General features: G+C 39.0%; 1 protein-coding gene across 6 annotated transcripts in view; it reads left to right on the forward strand.

Annotated features, from left to right (window-relative positions):
- Positions 1 to 26,114, forward strand: part of DOCK4 (dedicator of cytokinesis 4) — a 423,715-nt gene that overhangs the window by 181,351 nt on the left and 216,250 nt on the right. For 5 of the 6 annotated variants that reach the window (XM_050935998.1, XM_050936000.1, XM_050935999.1 and 2 more), the window contains 3 exons: positions 20,715 to 20,796; positions 21,619 to 21,679; positions 24,222 to 24,354. In XM_050935998.1, the coding sequence (XP_050791955.1) occupies positions 20,715 to 20,796; positions 21,619 to 21,679; positions 24,222 to 24,354 (276 nt within the window). Of the gene's footprint in view, positions 1 to 8,795; positions 8,823 to 20,714; positions 20,797 to 21,618; positions 21,680 to 24,221; positions 24,355 to 26,114 lie in introns of those variants that run through there. The other variant, XM_050936003.1, reaches the window with a different exon arrangement.

A 26,114-nucleotide genomic window follows, 5' to 3' on the forward strand; every position in this document is an offset into this window, starting at 1 on the left:
GCTCATCGCTGTGACAATATCATCTTCCCCCTTCCACTTGCAAAACTGGCTTCTATAGTTCTGTGGGGCTCGTATTTTTTAATTCCCTATGTTTTGTTTTTTAGTCACCTTTTGAATCTGGATCATCAGTTTCACCAGTACTGGTAGTGCTGGGCCCCAGACAGCAAACATGTGCTGTATGTTTCTCAGAAGGACACAAGAGAACTGTTGTGTTGTGGGCAAGATGGGGAGGAGCAAGAGATGGGGGTAGAGCCATGGAAGTGTTGTATGGTGCTCACCCCCATCCTCTGCACTCCTCTGGACAGGAGAGAAAATAATGCGGAGATAGGATCATGCTGCATTTTGTCCACACTCAACGTATGTGAGCATAGGGAGGGGAGCCCAGTGTGCAAGAGTCTCAAGGGTCTGATCTGATAGGCAGTGTTTCGAGGACATTGGGAATGTGAAATCATGTAATGCTTCCTGCTCTCCTGGGTATAGACGGAGTGTAGGATAGAAGTGGGAAATGTCTTTCGGGAGAGAAGGAATTTTGAGAGCAGACCTCAGGGTAGACAGATCTTAGATAAGATGGCACAAGACCTCAGAAAGAGTTAAATAAGTCACTGGTATGGGATCATTAATAGGATGATAGTTGTTAGTAGTGTGAAAGCAAATGATGTTAAATGAAATCTGTGAGAATCTTTTCATTCATGGCCGAGGGCATGTTTTGGATCAAGTGGAAATCATGACAGAATTTGACAAAATGACATCTGACCATTTTTGGTAGAAAAAGGGCAAGGAGATGTCTGCCCGCTATTTTGGAGGAAAACCACCTAGAATAAATTGATTCCTGTTGCTAGTGAAATCGCACAAACATTTGTTACTAGGATCAAAACTGCTAGGTACTATTATGTAATCCTAGACAACACATCTGACATTAGTCTCCTAAAACAGTTTACTGTCGTATTGAGAATTGTGGTCATCTGTGAGTAGGAGACATCAAGGAATATTTTCTGGAATTAATTCCAATGAATGGCAGAACAGGTGAAGGGTTAATTGAGAGAGAGCTTCAGAACTTGAAGGAGCATAATTTAGGACTGCTGAAGGCAAGGGTATGGCAGGAGTAGTATGAAAAGCAAGTAACTGAAATGCTTTTGTGTGAGCATGCACAACTTCTAGGGTTATCTGCAACCCATGTGCCTGCCATGATCTGAACCAGGTTGTTATTGACAGTCCATTCCTCAGAAATTGTGGAGTTGCTCTATAGCTGTTTAGAGTAGCTTTACAATCTGTGCTTTCTCATCACCTCACTGGCAAATCTTAAAGCATGTTGCCATGACTCCAAAATAGCTTCCTGGAGCATAGTAGGAAAGCAGGGTGAACTCTGTGAAAGCAGTTTCCTATGCACTGAAGCATTTTTTGAGATGCACTACTAAAGAATGCTGAAAATATTGAAACCAGTAGAGCATGAACTCCTTGTAGATGTTGCCAAACTGGTAAATGAAATATCAGTACTATACAATGTTACCTCTAATTTTTTCTCCTCCATGTCGGAATGAATTTTGTTGTGTGCACCAATATTGAGGTAATGTGTGAATGTGCACCACCAGTAGAAACAGAAAAACCTAGATATAGTATATATTTTTTAAAAGTTAAGTAAGTAATTAGTTATGCTAATTACTAGCATTTTAGAACTCACTACTCCAAGAATTAAATTTAAGTACAAGAGAGAAATAAAAATTATGAAATGCATAGACCAGTCAAAAACTAAAATAACTCACTTTGAATAAAATTACAGAGAGTATATGTGAATTGCAGGAAGTACCAAGAAGTAACAACAACAATAAAAGTATGTGTTGGGAGGTGAGTGTGAAAGACTGTGTGAGTGAGTGTGAGTGAGAGACACACAGACTGTGTGTGTGTGTGAGAGAGAGAGAGAGTGTGCACTAGCTGCTAGGGAAGTCTGAGAGACTGTGCACTCACTCACCAGGCTCGTTCAGACCTCAGATCGCTGCAGCTCCCCTGATCCTGAGCCCTGTCCCTCTCCTCAGCTCTGCAGAGATGGCATACGTGGACAAGGGGGAGGGGGACACTCTGACTTCAGCACCTCTCTCTCTCTCCCCTTGCTCTGCACAGCAAGCAGGAGGGGCCCAGGAGCAGCTGGCCAAGGGCTTCAAGGCAGAGGGCAGGAGCAACATGTCTGCAAGGCAGCGTGGGGAGGGGCACCTGAACACACGGGTATGCACAGCTCTGCTAATGAAGTGCATGGCACTTGATTCACTCCTAGGTGGCAGCGTGACTGCGTAGCTTATAGGAAACACAGGTCCTACACATTCATTATGCGTGTAAAAGAATGGTGTGATGTGCTGCTTGACCTGAACCATGTCTGCAAGGTATTTCAGAATGCTTCAACTAAGGCGTCTGTCTAATTCAGGCTTCTTTGTGCAAGTCATGGTGTGTTAGAAGAAAAAACAGTGGAATCAATGCTGATCAACCTCCTGTTGATACTGCTACGGTAGTTAAGGAACTAGATTTATAATTTTAATTCCTTGAAACAAGAAAGAAAAGATCTTTCATTAGGTATGGCAGGATGAGAACATGCACAGTCCAGGACTTTAATTCAAAGTGGATTTCTACAGCATTAGCCTCACTTGTGTTTACAGCTACTTTCTGAATTCCAACAAAAATGTGGATTTTTCCTTACATCACATTATGCAGTAATCTTTCAGAAAATGTACTGCGAGTAAAGCAGAGATCTCAAAATAAAATACCAGTAGACAAAACAAAGATCATTCTTACAAAGAAGTTGCATAGTCTTGCTGAAATGATACAGGCCTCACCTTGATCACCAGTTTTCTTGTGAAGAATAGACTGCAGCAGGCTTATTTTCACACCTGCAGTGGTGCACTGCATGTTCTCACATTTCTGCCTGTTAATATTGCCTCTGTAGAATGAAACTTGACAAACTTAAAATGATCAGGACCTATTTGAGGGCTTCAGCGAGCCAGTAAAGACTCTCAGGACTTGACAGTAAAAGCAGTACAATATAAACTTTCCAAAAACCTTACCTATAATAGTCAGATAAAGGAATGTGTACCTAAAAACTGAGAGATCCCTCAGACAACTGAAGACTATGGCACCCCATGTGTGTACAAATGTCTGTCATGCAGGTCAGTGTTCAACACATCCATGATATATTTGTTGCTGTTTTTGCTAGGGCTGTGGAGTTATTTTTGTTTTTGTTTTTTAAATTGTATTAAAATTCAAAATCAAGGGAATTGGAACCTCTCAGGATTTGCTATTTTGATGAGTAGCACAAATTAAAATAATTAAGTGACAGCTGTCTAGAAATAGCAAAAGCCTTGTGAAACTGGAGTGAGTAGCAGCTGTAGAGATGTGCTTTTTGTCACAGTTGAAAACACTTTTTTGTAAATATTCCTTAAGACAAAACACCAAACTATTTGGGGTGTTTGAGAAATTATTTTCATAGCTGAGGAAATGGCACTTCTTGCAGGGCGTTGCTGCTTGTTGAGTTAAGACATTAAAGGCATTAGTGGAATTAAACTGTATTATAACGGCTACCTACTGATAAATGGGCTCTCTTTTTTTCATAATAGGTGTGTGTGTGTGTGTGTGTGAATTTGGTAGGAAGGGAAGATGCTTTTGCTGTAAATAAATAAATTCAGTGGGACTGTATGAGGGAAGAATCCCCATCATCATTATCTTAAGTGGGTAAGGAGAGTGTCTTAACCACTACTACCCTCCAGAAAGCATTAGAACCACATGATCTGTACAATGGAATGAAAACTACAGATGCACAGCACTGATGCCTTCTCTGTCAAAAACAAGGCTATATGCTAGCATAATTTTCTTGTTAGTAGCAGCCTGTGCACCTTGTGTTAACTAACTGATACTCTTTAATCAATTTCAGAGTAATGAGTAAATATATAATAGCATTTTGAAAAAAGTACTATTTGATACAAGTTGTAAGTAAATAATTATAAGGAGACATTGGTTGGTAGTTGTTTAGTCATACAAATGTGAATATTTAATGATAGTGAAGTTGAGAAAGCATTTTAATTTTTTCTTTTTTACAAACTTCAGTAGATTTTAAGTATAATTTTGCAATCTTAAATCCTGTTCCTATGAACGCTTAGTCATGTCCTTAGCTTTACTCATATAAATAGTCTCACCAATTTCAGGGGAATTACTTGCTGAAGTGTAAGTCTTTTACAGATTGGGGCCAATTACTCAGAGTTCAGTAAACTTAATAGTAATAAAAAGTACATTAACAAACTACATTGATCTGTCATAAGAGACATGGTCTGCGCTAATCTCCTAAGTATGAAGTGCATGTGGAGGGAAAATAGAAGAGAAGTGGGTGTCCTAATGGCAGTATATAGACCAATGGTCCCCAACCTTTTAGTCTGGCGGGCGCCAGACGAAGGACCACTGCGGCGGTGGAGCACCTGCCGAAATGCTGCCGAATTTCGGCTGCATTTCAGTGGCGACGCCTCTCGATGATGCCACTTGCCGTCGACAAGCGACGTCATCGAGCGGCGTCACCGCCGAAATTCAGGAGTGACGCCTCTCGATGATGTCACTTGTCGACGGCAAGCAGCATCATCGAGAGGCGTCCCCGTCTAAATTCGGGGATGACGCCTCTTGATGTCACTTGTTGGTGACAAGCGGCGTTATCGAGAGACATCCCCACCAAAATGCCGCTGAAATTTGGCACCATTTCGGCCGGTGCTATCCTGGGGGCCAGGACCCGGGCACCTGCGGGCACCGCATTGGGGACCACTGATATAGACTATAACAGCATTCAGAAAGAACTAGATAAATTCATTGAGCATAGGTCCATCAATGGCTATTAGCCAGGATGGGCAGGGAGGGTGTCCCTAGCCTCTGTTTTCCAGAAGCTGGGAATGGGTGACAGAGGGTGGATCACTTGCTGATTACCTTTTCTGTTCATTCCGTCTGAAGCACCTGGCTTTGGCCATTGTAGGAAGACAGGGTATTGGGCTAGATGGACCTTTGGTCTGACCCAGTATGGCTGTTCTTGTGTCCAGTTTCATTCCCCAACTGTTTTGTCATTCATGCAGCACCCAACTCCCTTTCATATGGTTTGCAATATGTCTGTATTTTTTAAAGTTCGTGTTTTTTCTCATAACCTGAAGATATGACAGACTGTATGTAATTGAAATACCAGTTTAAAAAAGTAGTCAGAGAAAATTATTGCCTATAAAGTTTAACAGAAGGGGTTTGCTTTTTTCCTGTGGAACACATGATTTTTTTAGAAAATATTTTCTCCCTACACAAAATGTAGAGAATGTTATATCAGAAGTTTCATTTACCTGTACTTTGTGAGTAAATTTGATTAAAGAACATTCGTTGGGCTAGATTCTGTACAGTGGCAGAGATTTGCTGAGCGCAGCAAGGATGAGTGGGAATTTAGGGAGTTGATTACAGCTCCTCTCTTCTCTGCCCCATTGCAACCTGGAGTACTTTAGAGCAGCCTCTAGTCTGCAAGCTTCCAGGTTGTTCTTAACTAGGCCAACTGGCATCAGTTCACAAGGGGCTATCTTCCAGCTGAAAATAGATGGAGCATAGCATACTGCAGCTATACATTCCCTTTCCTCCCATGACATGCCCACTATTTTGGGGCTTTAGAAGGCAGAGGCAGAAGAACTGACTGTCAGCTCTGTGTACACTGGAAATCCCCTGTTGGAGCAATGCAGTTTGTTTCCACTCCCTTTGTGTCATCTGAGTGTCACAAAGGGTGCAGGACAACAAATCCCCCCCCCCCATTGTTCCTAAAATTTTTTGATGCATAATTAAACTGAATTTTTTTGTTGTATTTTACTAAGGGGGGAAAATACATTGTCCCACTAGAAAGTAAGTCAGGTTGATATTGCCTTATTTTTTCCACATAGTGAGTTGTGTTTTACAAGTTACAGTGTTAGTTATTTGCACATTTTTAAGCATTTTGACATAAATGGATAGGGTATATAATCTTAGACTTTGATACATTTTGATGTTTCGATCTTGTTGTGATCATGTTATGTCTGCAAAATTCACAACTGTTGATTTTCTAATCCACAGTAGGTAGGACCTTTAAGTTTCAGAATAGAGCTGGAAGGGTTTGATGTTAGCTTCTTTCTTTCCTTTGGGGATATTGAAGTGATTCATGATATCTCTGTACATTTCTGTGCTTTGAAAATAAATAAACAAACAAACTTAGTAATATTGGGAAAAGGATGGTTTAATAAACTGAGTTTCATATTAAGGTGCAAGAAAGAGTTTGTCCTCTGGCCATGGTGAAGTTTAATTTTCCTCACAGTATTTTCAGAAGCAGACCAGATTTACAATCTAGCCTTTGCACTATGAAAGGGACTGAGGGGTTGTTCCCATGGCAGGGCTGAGAGATTCTCACTGACACAAGTGTACCCTAGCAAGCAAGCCAAACCAAACAATGGACAGAGAGAATAATGGTGTAAGAGCTTTAGTCGTTGACTTCATTTGGGAACAGAATCAAGCCCCACATGAATAAATAGGAAATCACCTCGTGAAGATGATGCACTTCTACCGTGTGTATATATAGTCTCTATTTGGATTTAGATATAGAATGTTTACAAAGCACTTAAGAGAGTACCTGGATAAAGGGTGCGATACTGAGTATATATTGTATACTGTATATACCGTGGAAATTATTTTTATTTTATCAATGTTGAAATTTTGGTAATTTTTTAATGATTTAGTTGTTGTCTGAGCGTTGTCTCATTTCAGTACCGTGGTTGTCAATGTGTACATTTATGGGATTCACATCTTAACAGCTAAATGTGTCCTGAGATAATGGGTGACTTCTCAGGGCCTAACCTGATTGATTGTTCATAAAACAGTTTGTGTGCACACACACCCTGGACCCAGCAGGAGACTGAAATTAAAACTGTATTGATTCTCCATAACTTCTGGCTTGTACTACTTTGTTTTTCTAGTCTTGAGTCAGTATTTTTAATCAATCGTTCTTTTTCTATGTTGTGTTTTATAAGGAAATATTGGCAAGTCACTGATAACAGTAGTTAGCATTTATATAGCACTTGTCATCTTCAAACAATTTAAGAAATATTAGCATACTAATTTTCCCAATGTACTCTGTGAGATAGATAACTAAAATTCCTACCATTTTACAGATGGGAAGGCCTGAGGTAAGAACAGGTAAATTGAGTTGCCCAGGATCGGAGCAGGAGTCAGTGTCAGAACTTAAAAGTAGAATTCAGGAGAATCCTGGTTTCTAGTAATTTGAAGTGACCTCATCATGACAGTTGATTGGAAAATTGTTTTCCCATCCTCCAAAATCTTTTGAGACTTGAAATATTTTCTCATTCTGGGATGGGATGAAACTGAGACTTTTCAGTTTCTTTTTTGTGAAAAACAAGAGAGAGACCTCAGAATAGCCCGTATCCCAGTGGATCAAGCACTTTCCTGGGATGTGATAGTCCCAGGGTCAAGTCCATGTTCTTCCTTATTCAGACCAGGTAATTAATGCAGACTTATTTAGAGAAGACAATGTTAATACGAAGTAGGAACCTTTTAGTTCATGCCCATACTGTCCACAAGGGGGAATTTCAGTGCAGCATTTTGGTGCAAATACCCATACTCTGAACCACGGGTCAGTGTAGACGTAGCCTTGGAACCTTGTTAGCATAACTTACTGTGTTTGAAAGAATACAACAATTCATTTTCTGGGTTGATGTAAAACCATGGATGGTAGTATTGATGGGCAAATATTCGGAAAGTTGGAAAGTCCTTTAGCCTTGCGACATTGTCTTCAGTGGTAAACATGCAGCATTTTGAATGTCTGCTATTAAGTCTGCATATAGACACTCCTCTATTATCGTGCAAAGTGCTGTGTGGTTATTTGGATTTGTTTGGGGCAGTTTTTGCCCTCATACCAGCACAAACAGATCATTTAAATTAATCTCTATTGTAATTAGGTCAGAATGACAGAGCTAATAAGTGTTTAACAGGTTACACACACTTAGGAATCCATGACAATTTTGTGGTTATTGCCTCTTTATTTCTCTCTGAATAAATATGACATCTGATCATGGTGTGTTTTCCTCCCCTTTTGCAACTTGCCAGCTGTGGTAGTTTGTGAAACAGCGTGGCCTCAGCATAGCCAGAGGGCCCAATTACGTTGGAGCTCTGATAAGACTGATTCTTTAATCAAAAATACATTGATTTTTTTAAATCAGATCATAGAAAAATGCAGCTTATCTGTTTTAATTCAAATTAGTTTTATAAGCAACAAGGGATACCATCATAAGTTGGGTGACTCTGTTGAGACCTTTTAGCTTTTCTGTGTCCTAGTTTCCCCATCTATAATGTGGGGATTAAAACACCTTCTTCATTAAATGCTTTGAGATCCTCTGATAAAAATAGCTCTAGCAATGCTAAATATTATTAATTATGTACAGCACTTCAGAATAATACGGTTTGCCCAGTAGAACACTATATTAATTCTATATGTGTATCAGAGTGAAGTATAGGCATTTTTCTTAACAGTACTACATCCATCTAGTGTTACCTCACATTGCTACCTGAAGGCGATAGTTTAACGTACAATAGCACATGCCAGTTTCTTGCAGCTGGGATTGACTTAATGAGTACAAAGTGGATGCAGATAGTATTAAACAGGGTCTTCCAAATAGTTAACATTTTCTGAGGCAAACTGTATGAAAAGCTTAGTTGTGTGTGGAAGCAGGGTAATCTTGTTTTTAATATTTTTAGGTTTCTTCAGTCTTGAAATTACAGACCATAAGTGCTTACATACTACAGTGGTAAGTGCTATAGAAAATCCTAAATTAGATGGTAAGACCCTATGCAGATTGACGCAATTATATCTACTCTCCAGATAACCGGTTTATCTCATTTTCCTCAGAGGCTTTTACCTGTAGTGTGTGGAAACTGCTAACACAAATTTAAATTCATAACACATTGCTAACTAGAGATCTCTGCTGCTTTTTTTATTTAAAACACAGGCTGTCGTCATCTCAGAAACCTGAAATGGAAAAGGGAATAGAGAGTATACATATCCTATGTGTGTTTGTTCAGATCACAAGTATTAGGTTCTTATCATAGATTAGTATGCAAGAGAACAGTGCACCAGCACCTTCCTAAAATTCCAGTTGCTTTGCTGACCTTGAAATCTGTACAGTATCTGTGTCTTTGTATGTTGTACTTCATCTGATGCATTGCAGCAGAACATGGAAGTGATTTGTCTCTTGTTATTGAGTAAAACTTACATTTGCTAACAAGGCACAAAGCTTCCATCTAATCATGTCTTTTCTAAACCATTTGGTTTATGGTGTTAACATTGTTCCAAATAAGGTAGTCTATTAACGCAACAATTATAAGGTAGAAATTCAAAAAAATAGAGATGTGTATACTTTGTGTCTGTGTCAATATGATATGAAAGTCTTGCCACAAATGACTGATGCCTGTGGACCCATATATGTGAGAAGCAAAGATAAATCCCCCTCTTTCCATCACCTTGAACTCACTTGTTTTATAAATATCATATTGTCCTCAGATGAGCACAGATTCATAAACTGTATAGACAAGTAGAGGTAGATCATTTATCCAAGGCTAATGAGTAAGATGTATTATGCATTTTTTCCTTTTGTGCACTTAGTTATATACTTAAAGGTTATAATATACTCCCTTTCTCAACCATATAAAAGAATAAATCAGAATTATCATTTCATTATCTCCATGTAGTACTTTTAACTTCACCTTTCTAAGTGGCATTAATATAAATAATTAATATTTTCACATTTTTCCTCATTCTATTTTACAATTGCTTTTAAACAGTACTTTTGAAAATCCATTGCAACCTATGAACTGTAATCTGTCCATTTATCAAAATATTTCCTTCTTTGCATGCGTGTTGATTTTTTGGTGTAAGATTACTCAAGGGTTGGGCTGCTACTAATGATTTTTATTTCAGGAATAAAAGAACATTACAGCATCTGTTTTTAGGGAGGTAAACATTGGCGGGAGGGATAGCTCAGTGGTTTGAGCATTGGCCTGCTAAACCCAGAGTTGTGAGTTCAGTCCTTGAGGGGGCCACTTAAGGATCTGGGGCAAAAATCTGTCTGGGGTTTGGTCCTGCTTTGAGCAGCGGGTTGGACTAGATGACCTCTTGAGGTCCCTTCCAATCACACTGGGAGCTGCGGGGGGCCCTGCCTATGGATGGTCAATGTAAACAAAATGTCTCAGGGCCCGCCTGCAGATTACCCTGATGGACAGCATGCCAAAGGTTGCCAACCCCTGTCCTAAACATTGCCATCCTGTGAATGCAGGAAACCAGAACAATTCAAACCTGCATGGCAGTACACAACACTTCCTGAAAGTAAGCAGAGGAGATGGGCTGTGGATAGACTGTCCTCAGAAGGGTCATGTGTGGTCAGTGCAAGACTGCTGGAGCTTATTCTGTAGAGGGCTGAGGCTCCTCTAGGAGAACTCTCTTCTCCAAGGGGTTTGTATGTGGTGATAGCTACTGGAGAATTTGCTACCAGTGCTGTGTTGGTTCCCCAGGTTGAGGGAAACATTAGCCAGTTGTCCTGACATCGCTTCCTCCAGTTTTTCTGAAAAGAGGGCAAGTCAGTTAGTTGCAACCAACTCATGCTTTAATGGCTAGTATTACTTATTTTGTTGTTTTTCATTTCCTTCTCCAAGTAGACATTGCTTAGGCTACCAAAGGGCTATTAGAAAGGGTGATTAGCAGCCTGGTGGCTCTTACAAAGGTGTCCTGGCAAGGAATAATGTCAAGATTTGGTGGTAAAGAATTTCAGGATACGACTGTCCATCAGTTGCAACGGTGCCTTTGATGTCATTTAAATAAGAAATTTATGGTAGAGAAACACAACAATTTGAATATTTCCTCATGGTTAGTTGGTAATGTGACCACCAAGCCCAATGGCCAACCAGGAATTTTATTTTGGTCCTCTCTGATGTGTGTGGGGCATGTGGTTACTGCCCTTTCTAGTCTTTTGATATTGTGGCTCTTCTCTCAAATGGCAATAAGAGAACAAAGTAATACCTCAAAAGAGAGGAAAGAAGTCAAGTGCAGGTCTAAAATCCAGTTTTGGAAAGCCGTTTACGTAGATTATGTATCTAAATTGGGCAGGGAACAGAAAATAAGTCTATAACTAAAATATTTTTTAACAGCAGATAATATTTGTACATGCTTTGACCATGTAAACCAGCATCTAAGTGCTAGACATTGTGTTAAATCCAGTGTTATTAAAGGTTGTGCAAATTTGGCAGAATGTTTTGGTTTGTATTGTAAACAAGAAGACAGGTATTGAAGAGAAGGATTGGCCTCCACTACCATTTAAAAGAACTAATGCCATCCACCAAGGTAACACTAAAGAAGTTGTACACTTTCAAGTTGTCTAAAAAGAGGCTTCCTGTTTAATTATCCAGTCCTAGTGGAAAAATATGACTCAACTGGGGTGAACTCTGATTATATAGACACAGTTTAGTCTGAATTTTTGAAGCTGGTATTTCTCACCAGCATAGAAGTTTGCATATGTTTTGGTATTGGTTTTGTGCCTTTCTTGTCTCAGGGTGAATGTGTGAATAGGATTGCTGGTAGAGTACAGCGTGCAACAATTAAGAAATGTTTTATTACCCATCACTTTGACCATCTTTCTTGTCACTTAAACGCACTCCTTTTTCCATATAAAGGATTAAAAGTCTCCCTTTCCTTTCTTCTTCACCTTCCCCCACAAGTCTGCACTAATTCCTTGTGGTCACCTGCCTGAGACAGAACATATCTTGGGATTTTTCTGTAGTTGAGGAGCTGGATATTATTTGGCTATGTCTGTGCTGTAGCATGGAGTACTGATGTGATAGCAGACAGCTCAGTATTGTCTGTAATTTTCTCTGTGCACTGTGCACGGAGTTTTCATTTCATATATCATTTAGCATGTATTGCTCTGAGACTCCACAAATTCAGCAAATATACTTAGCACAAAAAAGAAGAGAGAAATTTTTGTTGTTGTGTTTTTCTGAGAGTTAAGCTAATTAATAATGGATTATATTTTCATTATTATAGCTGCACTAATTGCAAAATCAGATAAGCTTAATCCTTTACAGAAAGTGAAGAAAAGAGAAAACATTAGAGAGGTTTGTTTGTGAAAGGCACAGATGACATTTAGAAGCTTAGAAATGTAAGGCAGGCTAGTTTGTTTTTAGGATTTTCTAGAAGGGTTTTTCGGTGGACTCAGACACATGGCTCATTGTATAATGAATGTTGGTTAAGAAGAGCTGGGATGTGCGTAACATGATCACTTGTGACTCTGTTCCCAGGCTTCCTGCACCTCAGGCCCCTCTTGGTCTCCTTGAGTGCAACCCGGTAAGGTTTCAGCCCAATGCTCTTCTGTCTGGGTGGAATCACAAGATCGTCTCAGATCAGGTCCTGGACTACCATCCCCTATGATGACTTCAGCAGGTCTGACTTATCTTCAGTGCCTCAAGTTCTGTCCCCTCCAGGGGCAATGATGGTGGTATCCAATAACCAAACAGCCTCCTTAAAGTGAAGTATTAGAACAAAATCCATATAGAGAAAGCAGATCTTAAACAATAAAACAGTCTATATACATGCCTTCCTCTTTGTAAGGTTCACTGTTCCCTGGATTGGCAGAAGGCCCAAGTCTGGGTCTGCCTATTCCTCTGGCCAGCTTCTGACAGTTAGGAACCATTAATTTCTGTGTTAATAAGCTGACAACATCCCCACCCCCCTCCAATTGGGAAGGAATGATTTCAGATGTCTATTATGTTCTTATACATGCAAATTTGAGAACTGCAATGCTGTAGCTTAAAAACCCCTCTTCTTTACCACATACCTCAGCATTTCCCTCTATTGAGGTTCATTATCTATAAGCTTCATTTCTGTGTTTCAGTCTGGACCCGTAGTAATTATGTGGGCTTCATCTATGCTAGGAAAATGAGTTGTGCTGGCTAACATGCTTTGATCAACACAATCACCACTTGGCATCTGGTGTGAACATACCTGTCATCTTCTACATTGGATGCTAAATGATATTTAAAACATGCACTTAAAACATAACTCAACACACATAGTCTTAAGATGCAGGCATAGTCAGAAAAGTGACTATGTAAAATGATGCTTTATTGTGCAATGGCCTATTCCTGGGTGTGTTTGAATGGCTACTTTCTAACACCTGGTTGCACTGTGGAGTCAACACAGCTAAGTGAGAGTTAGCTGGATTCTATTTTGCCTTTCACAATAGAAAGAGAATTGCTAAACAAGTTCCAGTAATAGAATCTCTAGTACTGATGAGTGAGCTGTAAAGCACACAGCTGAACTTTCCGAACTTAGGCTAAATTTGCAGCGCTAGCTCTTACAAGTAAAAAGATGTTTTTATTTTTAAACTGAGGAAATCTGATGTGGAAGTCATGGCAAGCAAATAATCATAGAACTCCATGATGTAATTTGAATTCACTTTTTGATTACAGCTGCACTTTAAATATCTACTGGCAACTCATGGAAAAATTTGAAAACCCTGCTATTTAGAAAAGAGTATGGTTATGTTTTTGGTATTTTTCATGCTCTGTTTTTAAATACTTGTGGCATTTGCATGAAAACCAGGATCTTTGTTGCTTAGAAGTTAATCGGATCCTGCTGCTTATTTCTTACTTTAAATCCACATCCTTTGTAACATTGTTGGTGGTTGCCTTGGACATGACTCTGATGTCACAAAATGGGATTTTGACTTGAAATAAAACAGCAGGATGTGATGAATTCTTAAAAAATAAAGCTACTGTTTTTTGGTGGGAAGGAAATTAAAAACAAAATTCATCAGCAGAACTGTTTCTAAATACATTTTTAAAGATGTACATGAGGCATTAGCTTGAAGTTGACCACAGTGTTTGGTATAATTTCACACAGCTGCCCCTTACAACAGGCATCACTTCAAAGTGTTGTCATCCCAACAAGTTGAAAATAAGCATAGCAGTTGTAATGTTGCTAACTCTCATGATTTTAATGCAAGTCTTACAACATCTCTTAAAGCCCCAGGTTCATGCAATTACAAGAGAAATTCAGCTTTTATTTTAATAAAAGGGAAGTTTCTGGCTCTCCGGGTTATGGAAATTTGGAAATGTAACTAAAGGCTCAAAAATAAGAAGACAAATAAACAATATCTGCACATTATTTAAAAAATATCTCATGACTTATAAGCCAATCTCATGATTTTTTTGGCACCAGACTCTCAATTTTTGAATGCTTAGTGTTGGCAATAGTGCAAATGAGACATGCAGTTTTCTCAGTGCTTGATATTTTTTAAGATATAGAAAGAATGCTGCCTTTCTTTTTGCTTCAGCTAGACCTTGAGAATTCATAGGATCAGCTTGTCATTGTGGTGGGAGTAGAGGAGGAGCTGTGTGATGGTGACAGTTGCAGGAGGAATTCTAGTTAGCTCAAAAATTCTTCCTAAGATTCTAGGAGACTCCATGCTGAATTGTCAGCTCATCTGCTCTTTGGAAGAGCACAGTGCAGGCTCCTTCTCTTGTTGCATGGCAAGTACAGGAGGCTGGTGGTTGGGCCACATAGATTTTGTCCATTGTTTTAGAGACCAGATTCCCAGACTGGAGAGGTTTTTAGGTCTGGCAGAGTTCTCAAGTGCTTCTGTCTGACAGTTAGGCAGCGCTGCTGGAGTTGTGAGATATTTCTTGAATGTCCCAGCCAGAATATTGGCTACCATCTTTGCCTGCGACCCCACTTGGTTTTCTATACAAACTAAGTGGGTCTCCCATTTAACATCCAAGTTACAAATTCTAGTTTCCTTTGGTCACATTTTCTGTACAAAGAAGGGAAAGAACCCAACAGCCTCCCCCATTTGGTTTTCAGTATTTCTTGCAGATCCTGTATCTGCCCTCATTTTTGGGTGAAGGTTTCCTTGTATTTGAGCAGGAAAGCGTAATCAGCCTTTTTTGCCCCTTTGTCTTGCTTGATGTAATTGATTTGGAGCTAGACTCAGTGGGTGAAATTCACCTGAGACGTTGAAGGCCAGTGCAGGTTCATCTGCACCCTTTCATGCCGTGTACAGGCTGCACTGGGATATAGGGAGTGGAGTCTGTCTGCTGAGTATCTGTAGAGACTGCCTGCTCCCACCCTGCACACACTGATACAGATCTCTGCACTAGCCCTATATAGGCCAACACGGAAGGCCACTTGGGTGCCTCAGGGGGAGGCTATTTGATGCATGTTTATGCAGACCACAGCGCTGTGTGCAACCAATGTGGAGGAGCTGCCGTCATTATTCTAACCTTTAGGCTGCAATAGGAGGTGTATGGCAAATCCCCACTATTGTCCTGACTGGAGGATGGACTCTACCTCCCCAACCATTTGTCATTCTGTCAGCATAGTATGGGCACTTCTACTTTGTGAGTAGAGTGAATTTCAGCCAGCATAAATTTACACTTAATGTTCAGTAATTTTACTTCATCCATAATTTATTTTTCCTGTCCACAATTAAGGGTTATCGTTTACCCTCGATCTTTGCATTCAGAAAACTTCTACAGATAGCAGTGGGTTATGGCCTTTGATAATATATGTCTTTTAAAATTGCAATACAGTCATACATTGTTTTAATACATAATGTCTGTTGCATAGGTCACATTATTGGTATATTTGTAACGGTTAAAGATGTGGGCCAGCGCTGCTCAGGTGCAATGGAGATTGAGGTGGGTCAAGAACTGGTTACAGCTCACTGATTATCAGCTGTCGAGCCCTGGCTCAAGTTAAAGCTACAAGGGGGCAGTTTTAACTTTTATCTGTGATGCAAGTTCCCTCAGGCACCTTAAACCAGTGGCGAATTGGCCGTAGAGCAGCCTTGCTCCACCATATCCAGTCCCCCATTTCTGCCATGCCCCGAACCCCTCTTTCCCTTACGCTTGGTATTGGAGGGTGGTGTCTGGCATGGGGAGACTGCAGGAGAGTGTTATGCTAGTGGAGAATCTCCATACATTGGGATGCTCCCTCAGATGAGGGTCCCTGGCTCTGGTATTTGCTCTCTTGTAAGGTTCACTTATAAAACCAGCTTCAGGGGTGTGCAGAAGTGGTTTTCTATTTACCTCCCATCCCATCCTGCTGGGAGCCAGGGATCAAACCAGGCTTAGTATTGCGATGCTCTAGCTTGCAGTGGTTGGACAGCCCCAAAGGGACTGGCCCACTGTCCCAAAACTGGTTGAGCTCAGAACTGTCACACCCTTTGGAATGCCCACTATGCTGGGGGATCCCCAGCTCATTGCTGAAGCCAGCTCTCTGGCCCCTTTGTACCACATCAACAACACAAAGGGCATGAAGCAGGAGCCAAGCAGGATCTGATCCAAAGTTTTTACTGCTACCTGTTGTGAGCGGGTTTATGTAATTTATTTTTTTTCAGATTTGTAATTAAGCACCTACAGTAGCTTCTAACTATAAATAATAAAGTTCATGCCAATCAGAGGACTAAAAAGAACAAATCAATTACCATTTTATTATCTATCTGCCATCAGAACAAATCCATTCCTGGTGTACCTATCTAAGCAAATAGGTTTCTGTTTTCTTAATTAATGGTATCAGCAGCAATCTTCTTCCTAACCCAGATCAGCAAAATGTTATAATCTGAATCTGCTCTATGGAATTGATGATCTTCCAGCCTAGATGGGCAGTCCTTAGATCTGTAGCATTTATTCCATTAAGACAAAATGAAAAAACTAGTCATCCATCTTTGTTTTCATAAGCATCCAGCTCGAATCCATCTTTTTACCTCACCCTGCTCAAAATGACACACACTGCCATACTGAACCAATCAAAGGAGTAGAAATACAGTCCAAAATATTATACAAACAAAAGAGGCAGGTACATTTTGTGTCAGTGGGGAAATATCAAACAAATGTCTTCCTATGTTTATCACCCACAACGTTTGTATGTAAAACAGAATTTGTGCTGTTTAGTTTCATCTGCTTCTATTGTTCTGCTGAATTTTACAGCAAGCAACTAATTTGATGTTATCAATTACTGAAGACTCCTGTCTTTTATTCCCCACCTGAAGACATACATTTTATGTTGATTACATAAAAATTAAATGTTATACTGAGGAATTTGGCCAATTTCTAAGGTAATCTTTTCTACAACATGTCATGTGGCATAATATTAAAAAAGACAGCCAGATTTATGTTTAAAAGTCATACAATAGGCAATCTGTCTAGACTAATAACACACAAGTAGTAATATAAATCAATAAAAATCAGTTATGAAAATAGAACAGTTTATGGCATGTTCCTTTTAAAGGCAATCGGTAAACTGCAGATTTGGAGCACATTGTTACTTTAGTACTACAGAGGATGTTTCAGTACAAAAATCCCTTGCTGACCTGCTTAAATTAATCTCTTCAGTGTTCGTTATTTCTATATTTCTTGTCAGAAGACAGTAGAGTAGAATGTGCACAGCATATTTTAGTGCCAAGTTTAGCACTCATAAAAATGGTTAGAAGTCTAAGCTATAATCAAATGCCCTTAATACAAAGAAAAGATCTGTTTCCTTTGGGTTATTGCGTTGCATATCGCCAGGTATATTTACCGGTGACTGACTGCTGAGAAGTAAAATGCTAACCTCAGCTTTAATCATCTGGAGTTTTGGCTGATTGAAGCCAAGCTTTAACTCTCTCAAATTCTGTATTTTCTCTTTCTTTTAGTAAAGCAGTTCACTTTTCTCATTCATTTTCTAACGTGGTTTCTATGAAGAAATCCACATGAGGTTTTATGAACACACATGCCCTCTGTACTTAAAAGTAACTGAATATCAACATTTTTTAACATTTTAAAAGGCTGACTGCTCACATTTGCTCTCTGCCAACGTATTCTAATGTTGTAGTTGGAACTGTAGCTTTTTGCTTGTTTTTTGTTTAAGTCATACTGTGGAAACTGCATCTAGAGTTTTTTCCCTTCAATCACGCTACATTTAAAATACATCTGAGAAATTTAGCTCTGCATCACCAATTAAGTGTCATCTCAATCGGTATATTTCTGTATGTAGCATGACAGCGCTTGCCTGCTGGTTTTTAGTAATTGTATCCTGAATTACACTTGGGTAGCCTTGCAGAGAGCGAGTGTAATCAGGGCTTGAAAAATCCACACACCTGTGGCAAGTAGGAAGCATTACTAGGGCAGTGCCTTTGACATCTGCAGAATTGAAATGTACTTTTTTTTCTAAAAATAAATTCCTAGCTCTTATATTTATGCAAGCAACCTTCCAAATGTGAGCTAAGTGTCTTTGGAAATCTACAGGCAGACAGCCCATGTGTTCTTACCCTGACTGGTTGATTTATATCTCAAGCTACGAGGTGCTGAGTAAATTTTTCAAGCGTGTGTAAGCGATAACAAGCTATTTTGCTATATGAGAAGGTATAGAGCAGGAATGAATGGATCACCTGAAAGATGAGTGACATGTGAATGTACAGTAAGCTGTTACAACAGGCACTGGGTTTTGGAGGACATGAATATTCTTTCAACATTTGCCAGCCTATAAAAACTATTTATAAACACCGTAAGTCTGCCAAAGACCCAGTTTCTTGGAAGCTGCTGTTCTTGTTTGGGACAGTCATTTCCATTTGCTTGCTTTAAGCACAAATCATGCAGTGAAACATCCACTGCTGCTGATAGGCATGACTGATGGACAGGTCTATAGACTGGAGATAAGGTGGTGAAATTCAGCACAGCCTTGTTGGTTGCCTGGACTAAAATTATATTGCCACAGTTCAGATTCGTTGCTGGTTGCAGATCATATAAACAGGGTGTGCAGCCAATGTGGGATAAGAGCCATCTTTTTGTTATGTGCTTGTATGGCATCTACCATAATGACATCCTGGCCAATAACTGCGGCCCCTAAGTGCTATATAATACACACAGTAATATTCTTGGTATGCTGATTGCTAACTTGAAGTTTATTTAGAGCCTGGAGATGCAGCATCTGATATAACAGCACTCTTTTAATGTATTTTATTTGTATTAAAATGAGCTATTTTTTTTTAATTTGAAAAACACTTCATCTTTTAAATTCATATGCAGCAGAAAACAGTTGGGTTTTGCACAGAATGTTGAGTGACCTTATTTTTAAATCCTCTTTTAAAGTTACCATGGAGATTTAGGCTTCAGGAGATGGCTATACACTAAAGTATGTGTGTGTGCTTGAGAAATGACATTTCGAAGTCTCTGCCTATGAAATATACAAGAGTTTAGACTACCCTACTCTTAGCTTCCAATTATTCTGCCATCAAATGGGAAACTAGGTAGCTACAAATGGGGAATGTGGTTTAAAATGAACTACTGCAATAAAAAGTCGAAGTACCTGGGGATTCAAACTGCCCAGATTGGCTGACTTATACAAATTAAACCAACACGCAACTGTAGTTCAGGTTAAATATGATTTTGATTAAATGATTGGTCTCCAGATTTTGTGACTGGGGAATGACAGAAAAAGAAAGATTTAACTCATCTTCAGGGTTTTGTGTCTCATCCGGCATATTCCTATAAATATTCCTACTGCTGTTTTTAAAAGATGTATATTAGTATAAAACATTGGCAAAAATGTTCGGGCCTTAGCCATAGGCAGAAGAGATAGCAACAGCTGAGAAAGCTGTAGTTAAGAATGTATGTGCAGGATGATCTCTTGGTAATTTATTTTATAACTTTGGGGTATCCAGACAGCTGCTTAGCTGGGGGTGGGAGGGAAGTACTATTTGTGACCCTGTTGCTCCCACCCTTTAAAAATAGGGTTATAACCCATCCCATTAGAATTGGTCCAACGCATGAAGGGTTCTGTCTCTCTTGTGAACTTCCTCCACACATGAATTGCCTGTTTCATATAGTGAACCTTCCTATGGGCCTGATCCAACTCCCATTAAAATTCAGTGGGAATCTTTCCTTAATGAAACAAATACCCTTTCTCCCCTTTTTCATAGGTCCTGCCCCCTCACTGGCTCTAAAATTCTCTCTGCTTTAGCAGAGGCAGTGTTAAATTTGCCAAACTCTTTGTTTTGATACTTGTTTCCACAATAGCATTTAGCAAACACTGACAGATTTTTCAAGGCAGAATTCTGGAAATAATACTTTCCTGACTGCAGCTATAGTGGCTCTTATTCCATAGTCTACTAAAATCCATCCAGTCTAGCTACATTAGGGAGGGTCGAAGTTAAGGCTTAATAGTAGGGACAACTATCGTCAACATCATCTTACCTATCACCTTTTTCTCTGACAATTTTATTAATCTGTGAGAGAGATACTGACTGAATGCCAGTTTGTGTGATTATGCCAATACCTGCACAGTTTAGAATCCATAGCAGCATATTGCAAACCTTCTGTAATAATGTCCAGTGTACCTAGATTTTATAGTTTTCATATTTCTATGTATGTACATCATTTCACAGGAAGTGAATACAATTCTACAAAATCACAGTCCAAAAAATAATTTTATTTAATCTCAGATTTGTTGTAATTACAATAAACAGTACATCAACATTCAGTATACTTTTTTATTATCAAGTTCATAGAAATGTAATTCTTCTATATTTTGAGGAAGATTTCACCTTGAAAGAAATTCAGATTGAAGTTTCATTTGCCTTAACATTACTCAGCCTACTCTATTTATTTTCTTTCAGCGAGAGGTTTTTTTTAAGACTGAATAGGAATGGTTTGCCAAAATGTCCAGAGAAGCCAGAAAGACATTGTTCTCTCTTTGTGGTGAGCTTTACACATTCTTTATGCTCATTTCATGCAATTGTACTGAATATTTTAAATAAAATATGGAGTAAATTAACTGTTGTGTCATTAAATAGTTCAGTGCTGTGTCGGAGCAATTTTGATTAGCTATTGATTTGAATCCTAATGAAAGATTCTGTTATATCATTGAGGCACAGACCAATGCTAAAGGTCTTGCAGTGCTGCACGTCACCTGGGGGAACACCAGAAAGAATTCTGCCTGCTTTCAAACAGGTTTCAAAGTAGCAGCCATGTTAGTCTGTATCCGCAAAAGAACACAAGTGCTTGTGGCACCTTAGAGACTAGCAAATTTATTTGAGCATAAGCTTTCGTGGGCTACAGCGTGCCTACTTTCTGGTGATTTCCCAGTGCACAAGTACAGCATAGTCCTCCCTGCAAGGCTGGGCAGACCCCACTCCTCCTTGTCTCTCCTGCACCCTGGGGTTGCTTGGAGACAGCAATCCTTGTGCTTTAAAGAGTGTAGGGACTGCAGTCATGCATCACTGATGTGCAGGGGCACACGAGGGAGCTCCTTGCATCCTGCCCCTGTGCAGCCTTGATGCAGTAGGGCACAATCTGTTCCATAGCATTTTAGGACAGAAGTTGCCCATACTCCTGCATGGCCACAAATTTAAAGTATTCCAGGATATAATTTTTCAATACTATATTGTAACAAATCCTCTGTTAAAAGTGCACTCCATATTCATTTATCACTTTCATTGGCACATATAATAATATGCTAAGATCTTTAAATGTCATGTTTTAATTGTGGGTCAAAAATAATGAGACTCTGATTCTCTGCAGGATTTGAGTAGCAGTGAACTCAGGAAGGACATCTACATCACTGTGCACATTATCCGCATAGGTATGTACGACAGCTTGCCAGCATAAACTGTACATTTGGAAGGCATTGGACAGTAAATAAAGGAAGGACAATGTGCTTGAGTTTTGCTTTTGGCATCTGTCATTCGCTGGTTGTATGTCTGAGTAAGCTTTGAAAAGAATGTGCTTACATTCTGATACGCAATAGCAAATAATGTGTGCCTAGAATTTCCCAGCATTGCTCTGTGTTAATATTTTAAACACTTTAAGAAGCTAAATTTATAATCCCTTAAGGACAGAGGCCCCGTAACAATATAGGATACTATTCTCATTAGTACCAAAAAGCACATGCATGCCTATCATATGAACTGTCTTAGCATAATAAATGACTTTAAAAGGAGTTCAAAAAACCTGCTTTACTCCCACAGAGTAACTTCAGGCATGTTGCACTAGTAGAACAACTTGTCTTGAAATTTAACAGACCTAATTAGCATCAATGGACTGATGACAATGTGTACCCTTTCTTTTAAATAATTCAAATGAATTCAATAAGAGAAAAAACTGCAATGGAGGAGATGTTGTTGTTCGCTTTAAGAATATTTTAACATATGATATGAACAAATCTGTTTTCTTCCAAAGACAATGCTTATGATCTGTAGAAGTGAAGAGCATATATTTTATTTAATCTATTTCTTTAAGAAAGTGTCTTGTGGCTATATTGAGTTAACTCCAGTAATCTTCACATCATTCCTGAGTATTTCTCTTCTTAGAGATATGCATTGTTGCCTGTAAAATAATGGTATAGTTGATGTACAGCACAAAGTGTACCTTCATTTCTTCCTGATTTTTTTTGAAGAGTATTTTATTTTTGTTGTAATAATCCTCTGTACTGCACTCTGGGTTTGGATACTGTAATACACACCTGTCTTAATACAGAATAAGCAATGTGTGTCAGATCTTTTCTGTATACTTTTTTCCTTTTTATATGGTTGTGGTGCGTAACCAGGACTTCAAAGCTGGGAGACATGTACTCATTTAATGGGTAAGATGTAGGAAATTGGATAGTAAAGAATTTTGAGGCAAAAATGGTGTAAAATGTTAACTTTTGAGCCAATGAGCCAAGTTGGTGAGAATAAACCTTTAAAATAAGGGCACAGCGTAGTATCCTCCTTGTTTCACCATTTTTCTAAAATACTGACAATCTAGGCTTTTAGAGCAAGGAAAAAACCTCAAGTCTTTGCATTTAGATCAGTTTAAGATTCCAGAAAGTATGCCTATGAATTTTGTATGATAATCTTGATATTCTACTCACTGCATATGCTATTTGAGTTGCATCAATTCAAAGCCTCTATGTCTTCTGATTCTGTAAAGCTGAAATAGGTTCTATATGTTTATTAGCTCCACAGTCAGACCATCTGAAAGGCCAGTGCAGTTTTTAAGGGCCTTCAGTAGAGAACCCAGCATCTTTTTATTCCAAAGAGAGAGAAGGAGCAAGAAACGCTGCAGAGTCATAAATAGTTGGCCATTTGTCACTGCATAAACATAGCACTTATGTGGGATTATGAGAGAGCACCATTGAAAGACCAAGGACACTTGCTGAAATATTTAGATTAAAATAAGATTTGGACAGTGTACTTGGTGAAAATGAAAGATTACTGTCCTAGCTGCTGTGATGCAGGGAAATGTTATGGAGAGGTATTTTCTGACAACAGCTAGGACCAGGTGCTTTTCATTTCAGAAATTGGCATCTAATGCATATGCACCTGGTAGGAAAGGTGCATAGCTGTGATTGAACAGAATAGGTGAAGGAAGGGATTCCCCTCTATTTTGATGCAGGACATGCAGCTGCATGTTGGACTATTGCTTTGTTCATGCAGTTGGGCTATTGTTTTTGAATCAAAGGGGAAAGAATGTTAGAAAAAGGTCTGGTTTCAATCGCCACTTCCTTTTGCTTCCTTGTTTGTTTCTTTGTACTTATTTGCTTTCTTGTGCTCCAGCATCTTTCCTCTTCTTGTTGTTCTTTCCTCTTGTCTTTCATCTTTAATAGCTGTTCTTGCATTAGTCCACTTATCACCATGTTACTGAATTGCCTCTTATGGGGGCAGCACCCATCTGCTTAATTGTCATCGCCAGAGACAGCACTTCCTATCAGTCACAGGACAGAGGACTATTAAGAACAACCATAGTGAAATAATATTTACAAATGTGATAAGACCTAATGTCCAGTAGTACATGATACCTGAATGTTAAATTTGGTGCAGCATTGCCCAATCGAATATAGTTTCTGGGTATGACACAGAAAGTGTATGATAGGGGAGGTCAGGGGAAGGTAACCAGTGTCCCCTCAGTTTTGGACCTTACAAATGCACTAGAAGTGTAATGCACTTTTCATATTTTCTACTGTTCTAATTTAAGTGGAAAATACGAAAAGATGGAGGAGATTTGTAACCACTACGCTTGCCATAATTTCATAAAAACCATTACATTATCCACAGGTATCAGCTGAGCTGGTCTCTCCCTCTTCTGTGGCTTTAGAAGGAGGCATTTTAGTGGATTATGCATCATATTTTTGTTATATTTGACAGGCCGAATGGGAGCTGGAGAAAAGAAAAATGCTTGCAACATACAGTACCGACGGCCCTTTGGCTGTGCAGTCCTCAGCATTGCAGATCTACTGGCAGGAGACTCAAAGGATGACCTTATCTTAAAAGTATACATGTAAGAGATTGTTAGCTTTCAATTTTTTAAGAGTTTTGGAGTCTATTTATATCAGTCTGTACCAAGAAGCAATGGTTTTTAATTAGTGTAAGTAAAGGGCTTTAGTCCTTTAAGGTTGTTTGTTTAAGCATTTCCATTCTAATCCCCCATAATATAAAATAGTATATTTTTGAGCTGGTCAAAGACTGGGGAAAGGGTTTCATAAAAAATGTCATTAAAAAATCAGAATTTTTCATCATTTTTGTTGAAGTTTGAAAAACTTCCATCAACTCTTCATGTTTGTTTTTTCAAAAATGAAAATATTATGTTAAAAAAATTGCACAATTAAACGTTCAGAAATCAGGAAATATGTGAATTTGGAGCACATGTGTTACTTTAATCTGGCCCTGACTCTTTACAATTATCAAATGATGCATTAGGATATCATAACTGTTTTCTATACCTATAGACCTTGACCATGCAAACAGTCCTGTTAAGTTTGCAGGATTGAGATCTGTGTAATTTCATTTAGTGTGCCATTTTACAAGAAACACAGTGAACAATTTGCTGCACACCCTCACTAGAGTTTTCACTGTGCAGCTAAGCCATGCATTCATCTACAGTCAGGTTGTTTTTAGTGCACACTTTATACATTTTGCAAGAGCTCCCTGAAAAATGTACTTTCCTTTCCTAGAGTGGGATTTTTCATTTGTTCATAGTTCATATTCCTACATACTTCCTTCCTCTAATTGCCAGTTTCAGTGTCCGAGTAGTGTTTTGATAACCGTGAAAGTGTATTTTGTCTTTCACTCTACTCATACTCCAAAATAGTTGAATTGCTTTTGCTCCAACTTTTCAAAATGATTTTCCTTTGGGCAAAGCCTAAACCTGGAAGACTTGAGCTTGAGAGAGGTTAAGTTTCAGAAAGTTTTAAAAGCCACTGGAAATGGAGGCTTAGAATGGAAATGCTTAAACAATCTTAATTATAGTAATTTCTCTGCTGATCTTTATCTGGCAATGTGAAGTGTTTGGGGGACTTCTTTTGAGTTCCCTGTACCACCCAGATGTCTGCCAAGAGTACTTTATCACTCCAGAAAGAAGTAGGCAGGGCAATCATTTATATATAATGATGTAAAACAATTACAAAACTGCAATAGCAAAAAGTGTAAAATATTAACAATGCCATAAGTGCAGGGGACTGGAAAACCAAAACATCTCACTCAGAATCTAATTATTGTAAATGCGTGGGTTTATTAAATGGCAGATGAGATTTTGGCAGACAGTAGACAGGCAGAAAGTTCAATTTCCTGGATGCAGTGACACAGAACATAGAATTCTCCACTGACCTTGGGCTCCATAAGTTAAGAAATATTTTGTGGAATGATCTGTTCTAAGGGTATAAACTGAGATACACTAGTCAGACACTTAAGGGATTCCTCTTCCAGTAAAGTTTAGTACTTGAGCCTAGAAGGCACTTCAGTCTCTAAAAAGCAACCCTTCACCTGTCTCTTATTCCCCACTGTGCTGAATTAGAACTGCTGGAAGCAGTGCTTCTGACAGCAATTTACTATGATGGTGGACAGGTGGCTGACTTTTATTTTACTTTAATTTTCTGTCAGTCTAGATTAAAGTGCTCTCTGTTGGATAGCACACTGTTAATGTATTTGTTGGACAGTTGAATTCCGCTTTCAAAGTCTGTCATTGGTAAAAATAAATGTGGCATTAGTACTTCAGTTCAGATAAAACAGAACAAATTTGATACTGAGACTAACTTTAGTCTA

The sequence above is a fragment of the Gopherus flavomarginatus genome, chromosome 1 (genome assembly GCF_025201925.1).
Source record: "Gopherus flavomarginatus isolate rGopFla2 chromosome 1, rGopFla2.mat.asm, whole genome shotgun sequence".
In the NCBI taxonomy this organism is placed as follows: Eukaryota; Metazoa; Chordata; order Testudines; family Testudinidae; genus Gopherus; species Gopherus flavomarginatus.